Below are 10,182 nucleotides of genomic sequence, written 5' to 3' on the forward strand. Positions count from 1 at the left end.
ACGTCACCACGTTTTGGAAGGTCGGAATTTGGTCTGACAGTGTGTATGCAAGACAGTTTGAACGGAATTCCGACGGAAAATTCCATCGGATTTTATCCCATCGGAAATTCCAATCATGTGTACAGAACATAACATGCAGTAGGACAGCTTACCTTGGACCACAGGTGGCCTGCTTCTTGATATACAAACTGAACGAAAACTACCCAGCCAACAAACATTCTTATCATTTACAGGAAAAATAAATAAAAAAATAATATTTTCCATCCTTGGCCTTCATTTGTTTATATCTTTTAAAGCGGGAGTTCACCCGAATTTTTTTTTTTAACATTAGATTGAGGCTAATTTTACTAAGCAGAATCGGGTGTTTTTTTTAAAATCAATGCAGTACTTACCGTTTTAGAGATCGATGTTCTCCCGCCGCTTCCGGGTATGATCTTCGGGACTGGGCGTTCCTGTTTGACAGCCTTCCAACGGTCGCATACAGCGCGTCACCAGTTGCCGAAAGAAGCCGAACGTCTGTGTGGTTCTATACGGCGCCTGCGCACCGACGTTCGGCTACTTTCGGGAACTCGTGACGCGATGTATGCGACCGTCGGAAGGCTGTCAATCAAATAGGAACGCCCAGTCCCGCAGCCCATACCCGGAAGTGGCGGGAGAACATCGATCTCTAAAACGGTAAGTACTGCATTGATTTAAAAAAAAACACCCGATTCTGCTTAGTAAAATTGGCCTCAATCTAATGTTAAAAATTGATTTCTTGGGTGAACCTCCACTTTAAATATAGATGGAAAGATTGGATGGGATTTTTAAGGTGCGTAAATAACACATACATTTTATATCAAAAATACATGTTATTTATACAAAATTGGATAAACAGAATATAAAAAATTCATCATTCCGCATGCCCTTTACACAAATGGGATGTAATTGGCCCGCTCGGTTCTCGGTTCTTCCTTCCCTCCTCCCCCACCCATCTTTTTTCTCCTTTTTCTCTCTTCCTCCTTACTTTTTCTCCTTCTATCTTTAATAACGATCAGCTGTAGTTTTACTACTTTACGTTATCTCAGTTCTCCTTGTCTCTACATGTCACACGCTGTTAACCACCCAACATAGACAAACTCGATAGACTCATGTTGAGTTTCCGTTATGTTAAATCTCAAAAAATGTGTATCAACATGTTCAATCCTATGCTATAGACACCTGATAATTATATGTGTTGTATCTCTATGCTGAAAATTGTAATAAACACATATTTACCTCTAAAAAAATCATCATATAATTAAATAGAGTTACAAATATGCATACAGACAAATCTCTCTACATGTTTCGCCATTCGGTTTGGCTTCCTCAGGAGTTTTTTGTCAAGCACTACTGAAACACAAAAAAGCAAAATCACACAAAATGGACAAAAATATATATGATTGAAAAACACAAAATTGTCCTCTTTAACGTGCATAAATTATAATTAAATTGGCTATTTTATAATCCCTTTTTTATTTTTCAGATTTTGGAAGAAATGGAAAAAGACCATTCTGAATCTGAAGAAGCTTATGTTGCTCATATGATCAACTCTTCTGAAAATCCATTAGACGCTCTTCTTGAACCTTCTAAAGAAACTGAGTCAGTAGAGGAAGATAGGGAAACTGATTCTGATACCCATGACCCTCTGGATAATGGGGTAACCGAGAATGCAGAAGATTCAAAAACATTTAGTAGCGAGGAAGATGAAGAAGAAGCAGCAGAGCATGGGTCGACTAGCATTCTCCCACCATCTGTTTTAGATCAAGCCAGTGTGATTGCGGAGAGGTTTGTAAACAGCTTCTCTAGAAGGAGTAGCCTGGCTTTGGAGGATGGTAAAGTCATTGGTCCTACAACTCCCAAGCTAACAAGCAGGAGTAGCAGTTTAATAAACCTGGATTGTACAGAGAAGATCCTCTATCCTAATGGGAACTCTGACTTTCCAGAATCCTACAAAGATGTCAATGGCGATGTTGATGGGACAAACTCAGAGACTACGATCATTAAAGTTAATTCTGTAGAAAATGTGTTTGAGGAAAAAGAGAGATCCACATATAAACGAAGAGAGTCCATTCTCTCCTCCGAAGACAGGCAGCTCCTTGACAAGATTAAAACTTATTACGACAAGGCAGAACATCAAGATGCATCTTTTAGTATCAAGCGTAGAGAAAGTTTGAGTTACATTCCTGCTGGGTTGGTTAGAAACTCTATCTTTAAGCTCAATAGTCTGCCAAGACTTGATCAGGGTAATTACGCTAGGGAAAGAATGGGCAGCAGTTCCAGTAATTCAAATGTTGAAATGAGCAAGCCGGTTTCATGGGAGGATACGTCCACCGTTACCAATAAAAGGGACACTAATGGGTTCACACACCATACACAACCTCCAGGCCCAGCACGGAAGAACAGCTTTCCAGAACAACCTGTACCAGTTTCTGATGAAGAATTTCACTCCCCAATAGAAATGATTAAAGTGTGGGAAGAAATTGAAAAGCAGAGTAGCTGGAATGAGAATGCTACCTATGAAGCAAGGAAAGACCCAAGAGAAACATTAACCAGCCATGGAGACCAGACCGAGAACGATGTAGAATCTAATGAGCCTCTAATAATAGTGGAGGAGAGTGATCTCAGTACTATTACAGAGGAATCCCAAAACACTACACCAGAGGGCATAACCACTGAACACCTTACTGAGCCCACCTATAATATGGGCTTCAGTGATCAGGAATACAAGACTCCAATCAAGCTTCATCCCTCAATTTTGGAGTTTGCCGACTCTATGGAAGAGGATTTTGCAGAGAAAATGAAGAATAAAGTATATCAGCTGGCCAGACAGTACAGCCAAAGAATTAAGTGCAATAAGCCAGCTCCTCACAGACGTCTGAGGGACATAGAGGAGGACATTAGGAGGGGAAGCCTTTCATCTGTACAGGAGGAAAAAACTGAAGAGAAATGTGAGTACTTGACCTGTGTGGGCCATTTATATGGATACACCCGGGTGGGCCATTTATATGGATACACCCGGGTGGGCCGTTTATATGGATACACCTTAATAAAATGGGAATGGTTGCCGCCATGGTCACCACCCATCTTGAAAAGTCCCCCCCTTACATATACTAATGTGCCACAAAAAGGAAATTTAATATCACCAACCATTCCCATTAAGGTGTATCCATATAATTGGCCCACCCTGTATACCCTAAACTTATACCAATCTAGTTTATCTAAGTTAATTGTTAATGCCCGAAAAGAAAACCGTGTATGCTTTTGCTTTATCAGTTCCTTTTGCTTTAATCAGATTAGTGCATTTACTTATTAACCACTTAAGCCTCGGACCATTTTGTTGCTAAAGGACCAGGCCACTTTTTGCGATTCGGCACTGCGTCGCTTTAACTGACAATTGCGCGGTCGTGCGACCCAAACAAAATTTACGTCCTTTTTTTCCCACAAATAGAGCTTTCATTTGGTGGTATTTGATCACCTCTGCGTTTTTTATTTTTTCCGCTAGAAACAAAGATAGTAAAAATTTTGGAAAAAAATTCAATATTTTTTACTTTTTGCTATAATAAATATCCCCAAAAAATATATATAAAAAAAAATTCCTCAGTTTAGGCCGATATGTATTCTTCTAAATATTTTTGGTAAAAAAAAATCGCAATAAGCGTTTGGTTTGCGCAAAAGTTATAACGTCTACAAAATAGGGGATAGTTTTATGCCATTTTTATTAATATATATTTATTTTTTTACTAGTAATGGCGGCGACCAGCGATTTTTATCGTGACTGCGACATTATGGCGGACACTTGACACCATTTTGGGACCATTGTCATTTTTACAGCGATCAGTGCTATAAAAATGTACTGATTGCTGTGAAAATGACACTGGCAGTGAAGGGGTTAACCTGTAGGGTGCGCTGCAGGGGTTAAGTGTTCCCTAAGGAAGTGATTCTTACTGTGTAGGGGCGTGGCTTGGCATGTGACGTCACTGATTGTCGTTCCCTATGACAGGGAACAGACGATCAGTGACACTCTCCCTAGGAAGAATGGGGAAAGGTTTGTTTACAATTGCCTCTCCCTGTTCTTCAGCTCTGTGACCCGATCGCGGGACACCGGCGGCAATCGTGTCCGCGGGCACGGTCACGAAGCTCAGGACCGGGTCGCGAGCGTGCCGCCAGTGGCACGCGTGTGACCCACGGCTGGAAATCTAAAAAAAGTCTATTCAATCAATTACAATCTATCCACAAATAAGGATTCATAAAACTTCCTACTTTTTTTTAAGGATTTTTAACTTGCATGACTAGTTTTTACATGCCAACTCTCTACCTATGACAGAATACATCCTATCCTACCTGTGTGTTAAATCAATTATGGTTTTCTAATAAATTGTGCTATAGTCTGAGCACTACTGTGAGGATGTATACCAGCAGTGGTAGGTTTCACATTTTTCATAATCGTAACAAATTTCGAATACTTTTATTTTACAGTGTAAAACCATTTGTATTTAAATTTCTTTTTTTTTTTAAATCCCACAATTAAGTGTTGCTTGGCCCCTACAATAATAGTTTGCTGCTCTTCTGGATTCCCATACAGAAATTCCCTTTTACAGTATTCGGCCAGCAACTTAGAACATGTGAAATTTGGTTAATGTGAGATGGTATTAACCACTTACCCCCCGGACCATATTGCTGCCCAAAGACCAGAGTACTTTTTGCGATTCGGGACTGCGTCGCTTTAACAGACAATTGCGCGGTCGTGCGACGTGGCTCCCAAACAAAATTGGCGTCCTTTTTTTCCCACAAATAGAGCTTTCTTTTGGTGGTATTTGATCACCTCTGCGTTTTTTATTTTTTGCGCTATAAACAAAAATAGAACGACAATTTTGAAAAAAATGAATATTTTTTACTTTTTGCTGTAATAAATATCCCCCAAAAATATATAGAAAAACATTTTTTTTCCTCAGTTTAGGCCGATACGTATTCTTCTACATATTTTTCGTAAAAAAAAATCGCAATAAGCGTTTATTGATTGGTTTGCGCAAAAGTTATAGCGTTTACAAAATAGGGGGTATTTTTATGGCATTTTTATTAATATTTTTTTTACTAGTAATGGCGGCGATCAGCGATTTTTTTTTCGGTATTGCGACATTATGGCGGACACTTCGGACATTTTTGACACATTTTTGGGACCATTGGCATTTTTATAGCGATCAGTGCTATAAAAATGCATTAGATTACTATAAAAATGCCACTGGCAGTGAAGGGGTTAACACTAGGGGGCGGGGAAGGGGTTAAGTATGCCTGGGTGTGTTCTTACTGTGGGGGGGGGGGGGTGGCCTCACTAGGGGAAACACTGATTTTCTGTTCATACATTGTATGAACAGAAAATCAGCATTTCCCCTGCTGACAGGAACGAGAGCTGTGTGTTTACACACACAGCTCCCGGTCCCCGCTCTGTAACGAGCGATCGCGTGTGCCCGGCGGCGATCGCGCCCGCCGGGCACACGCACGGGAGTCGGGGGCGAGCGGGGGGCGCGCGCGCGCGCCTCCGGCGGCGCCCGTGCGCCCCTAGTGGCGGCTAATAGGCAGGACGTCCATTTACGTGGTCTCGCCTAGGAGAGCCACCTTGTGGACGTATTTCGGCGGTGCAGCGACGGCAAGTGGTTAAAGAAGTTATAAATTCTTGCATGTACCCAGTGATGTGACTAGTCTCAGGTGATACAGAGATTAAACAAATCCTTCCTACATGTCTTCCTACATCCTTCCTGTCTATTTGCAGTCTTCTCTTCTATACATCCATTCAAAGTGCAGAATTTATACAGCTTGTCTGAGCTTTCAGAAAAAAGGGGGCAGAGAGCTGAAGTTACGCTCTGCAGAGCTCAGAGAGGAGAGCTTTGACAGCTGATTGGAGGAAAGTAAGACACCCCCCTTCTCCACATAGCGCACATAAACAGAGCTGAGGCTGTCAATCAGCTGGAGCTCCATCACCTATTTTCTCTTGGTGTCAGAAAAACTTGTCAGAAGTGATTCAGGCCAATAGGTAAAAATTACACATAAGAGGCGATTTACTAAAACTGGAGCACTCAGAATCTCATGCAGCTGTGCATGGTAGTCAATCAGCTTCTAACTTCAGCTTGTTCAGTAAGTCTTTGGGCCAGATCCACAGACAAAGTACGCCGGCGTATCTACTGATACGCCGGTGTACTTTCAAATTTCCCACGTCGTATCGTTGTTTTGAATCCTCAAAACAAGATACGACAGCTTCTGGGTTAGATCCGACAGGTGTACGTCTTCGTACGCCTTCGGATCTAAGATGCAATACTTCGCCGTCCGCTGGGTGGCGTTTTCCGTGTCGGGTATGCAAATTAGCGATTTACGACGATCCACGAACGTACGCGCGGCCGTCGCATTTTCTAACGTCGTCTGTAGTCGACTTGCCATGTTAAGTATGGCCGTCGTTCCTGCGTCGAAATTTGAAAAAAAAATTTTGCGTAAGTCGTCCGTGAATAGGGATGGACGTAACTCACGTCCAAGTTCAAAAAATTACGTTGTTGCGACGTCATTTTGCGCAAAGCACGGCGGGAAATTTCCTGACGACGCATGCGAATTTCATTCGGCGCGGGGACACGCTTCATTTAAATGAAACCCGCCCCCATCCCGCCCAATTTAAAATCCGCCGCCAGAAATACACTACGCCGCCGTAACTTACGGTGCGAAATCGCTGAGGATTCGAAAATGCGCCAGGTAAGGTACGGCGGCGTAGTGTATCTCTGATACGCTGCGCCGTTCTACATGTATGTGGATCTGGCCCTTTGACTTTAAAACCTGGAAGCTCATTGGTTTCTATGCAGAGCTGCACCAGATTTTTCACCCTTCAGCTTTAGTAAATCTCCACCTTAGGGCTATGGACTGGTTCACCTAAGCCTAGTCCATACTTGTTGTTTGGCACAGAACCTGAGCAATTATCATTACTCAGCTCAGCTCACATGGACTTATTTACTGGATTCTAGTATTTAAAGGTGTATTCTATAATTCACATGTTTATATATCTTATTATATTACATATGTATTACTAATGTAGCGCACCCATCCTCCACATATTTTCTATGGATAGAGACAAGTAAACACTATAAAGGGAAATGCTTTGTTCATTTTCATGTCTAAGAATTAAGCCCCTGGTCACACTGAATCCAACTTTGAAAATGCGCAATTTCAAAGCCACATGACTGTGCGACTTTACTGACATCTGTGTGATTTCGTGCACAGATGTCTATGCAAGGCGCACCTGAAATCGTCAAAAGTAATGCAGGAATAGTCCCATTGCCGACAATAGGGTGCAACTTATCATGCTATTTCCACCCATCAAATCACATGACAAGTTGCATCAGTGTGACCGGGGGATAAAACCACTTTAAGCTTTACATACAATTATATTCAAGGGATACAACAAAGGTACTTGGTAAGGATGGGCCAGGTCAGCAATTGATCACAGCAACCCAGGCTCCCAGCAGCTAGGCACATGTGTTCATAAATGGCAGAGGTCCGAAGGGTGCAGAAGACGGACATTTCCAGATAAGTCAGATGAGCCAGATCCAGACAACCACTTTCATATGGGTCCACAGTACTTATACATGAGAAAGCCAATGGCTCTTATTAGCCGTTGGAAGCAAGTAATGAAAATGTCTGCCCTTTTGTTTCTCCATACTGGCTGAGGGATCTGCAAAATAATTCATATTTCAGTTTAAAGCGGGAGTTCACCCGAAAAAATTTTTTTAACATTAGATTGAGGCTAATTTTACTAAGCAGAATCGGGTGTTTTTTTTTTTTAAATTAATGCAGTACTTACCGTTTTAGAGATAGATCTTCTCCGTGGCTTCCAGGTATGATCTTCGGGACTGGGCATTCCTATTTGATTGACAGCCTTCCGACGGTCGCATACAGTACGTCACCAGTTGCCGAAAGAAGCCGAGCGTCAGTGCGGCTCTATACGGCGCCTGCGACGTTCGGCTACTTTCAGGAACTCGTGACGCGCTGTATGCGACCATCGCAAGCCTGTCAATCAAATAGGAACGCCCAGTCCCGCAGCCCATACCCGGAAGCGGCGGGAGAACATCTATCTCTAAAACGGTAAGTACTGCATTCATTTTTAAAAAAACACCCGATTCTGCTTAGTAAAATTAGCCTTAATCTAATGTTAAAAATAGATTTTTTGGGTGAACCTCCACTTTAATTAGAATTTGCTAAAAAATATATTTTTTTTTTCATAACCACCTACAGTGTTTTTAAACTTGAGATGTAATATTTATTTTGTGTTTTTCTATATTGTAGGTAAACTGAAGCCTGCATTGTCCCTTCCCACCTATGACCACATTGTACTGCAAGAGCACAGCCCGAAAACTCCCACATCTGCTTCTTATAGTGAAAAATCCCCCAAACGTTTATCATTTACCTCAGAAAGCCCCCGGACTTCTTCCCCTGTAAGATCTGACTGCAAAAGCCCCTTGAGTCCAGTAAAGACAGAGAAGTTTCACTGGCCTGATGTCCGAGAGCTGAGATCTAGGTATGCCAGTACATCGGGGAGCAGCAAATCCCTTCCAGTGAACAGGAGCCTCTCTGTGCCTGACAAAATGATGGAGCATCCATCTGACACACATAAAGAGGTGATGAGCCATTCATGCAACATGAATATGAAACACTCTAGCAGTGCGAATGGTATAGCTGATGAAACCAATGCTTTAGGCAAGGCAGCAGCTGAAGGTCCCAACGTAAATGGAAAGCTCGAGTCCCTGAAGAACAGCAGGAACTCTGGGCAAACTACAGCTGATTTTTACTACATCAGTGCGGAAGCGCCTCTGGAAAACAACAAAAAAGTCATAGTTCTGGAGAAGCTTCCAACCACCACTTCTTATGAACTGGAAAATGATGACACCTACGTCCATATAAGATCGCCTACCACACGGGAGAAAATCTCACTCAAAGCAGTGGTTGAGCGTTGTAAGGCGTACCAGGAGTCTGACGAGTACAAGGCCAGGGAAGAACTTTCAAGGGGCAATGGTTGTCTGGACTTTACCATTGAACAGCCAAAACCAGAGGCGCGACCTGCAACAAGCAGCGACGCGGCCCAGAAAAGCAGAGTCAAAAATCTAAGAGAGAAATTCCAGAGTTCAACCACTACAAACCACTCGGAGCATCCATAGCATTCTTTTTATCGGACCATATTTTTTTTTTTTTAGAAGCGTTCAAAGAAGGCTTCCTTTGGGAAAGACTTGGTTTCAGCCATGCTTGTCAGTGACCACTAAAAAAACGATTTGCATAGATGGACTGTTAAACATATTTATATTCTGAACAGTGTTTTCCTGTATATAATGTATTTTAACTGTTCTTGGTATACTATGACTTGTGTATATTTGGTTTCAATACAAGACTGTAGATGAATTCTCTGAATAACTTTTATACTTATCACCTTTCTTAATGATGAATGGAAATTGTGGTGCACGTGTATCGATATGTTCTTTATGAAACCCCTAATACTCTATTTCCCCGCACAATATTCATAATAAGACATATCCACTGGCACACAGCCTAGATCAGAACTACTAGACATAACTCCAGTCTTTGGGGGGCCTCATACAGAGGATTGAGGCACACAGAGTCGTTTTACTTTGTGAATTCAACTTTACATTACTCATAATTTGTATGTCGGTTCTAGAAATCCTAAAACCATGTAAGACTCATCAAGTCCTTTATTGACTAGGGTTGTGCAACAACAATAATCGAGGCTTGTGTTACCACTTACACTGACAAGTCTTGAAGATAACATAAACCTAGATTTCTGTGTTATTTATTTGCCATCTATTTTATTTTGTCAACCATTGGATACACCTGACTGTAATTATATCTTTGTATTGTACATTCAAATCAATTTATAAAGCTCTTTTGCTGAAATATATTCCAGACTGACTACAGATTAATTTGGTGCAAGGAATTCGATTTCAAGAACGAGCACTTCATTCAAAAATGTACTTGCTGACAGCTGTGATGTTGGATGTCCTCATCTACTTTGTTAGTAGTATTAATATCTCTTAAGTTTTTGTACATCATCCCTAAGCACCCATCAGGTATAAACTGGTATTAAACCCAAAAACTGAAGGTATATTGCATTGTATCAATCCT

At 41.6% G+C, this 10,182-nt stretch overlaps 1 protein-coding gene across 6 annotated transcripts in view; it reads left to right on the forward strand.

Annotated features, from left to right (window-relative positions):
* The window catches only part of PLEKHG3 (pleckstrin homology and RhoGEF domain containing G3), a 240,292-nt gene extending 230,334 nt beyond the window's left edge, over positions 1-9,958 (forward strand). For all 6 annotated transcript variants that reach the window (XM_040333345.1, XM_040333346.1, XM_040333349.1 and 3 more), the window contains 2 exons: positions 1,505-2,969; positions 8,338-9,958. In XM_040333345.1, coding sequence (XP_040189279.1) covers positions 1,505-2,969; positions 8,338-9,206 — 2,334 coding nt within the window. In that variant the 3' untranslated portion in view covers positions 9,207-9,958. The remainder of the gene's footprint in view (positions 1-1,504; positions 2,970-8,337) is intronic.
* Positions 9,959-10,182: the final 224 nt, after the last annotated feature.

Source organism: Rana temporaria, chromosome 13 (genome assembly GCF_905171775.1).
Source record: "Rana temporaria chromosome 13, aRanTem1.1, whole genome shotgun sequence".
NCBI lineage: Eukaryota > Metazoa > Chordata > Amphibia > Anura > Ranidae > Rana > Rana temporaria.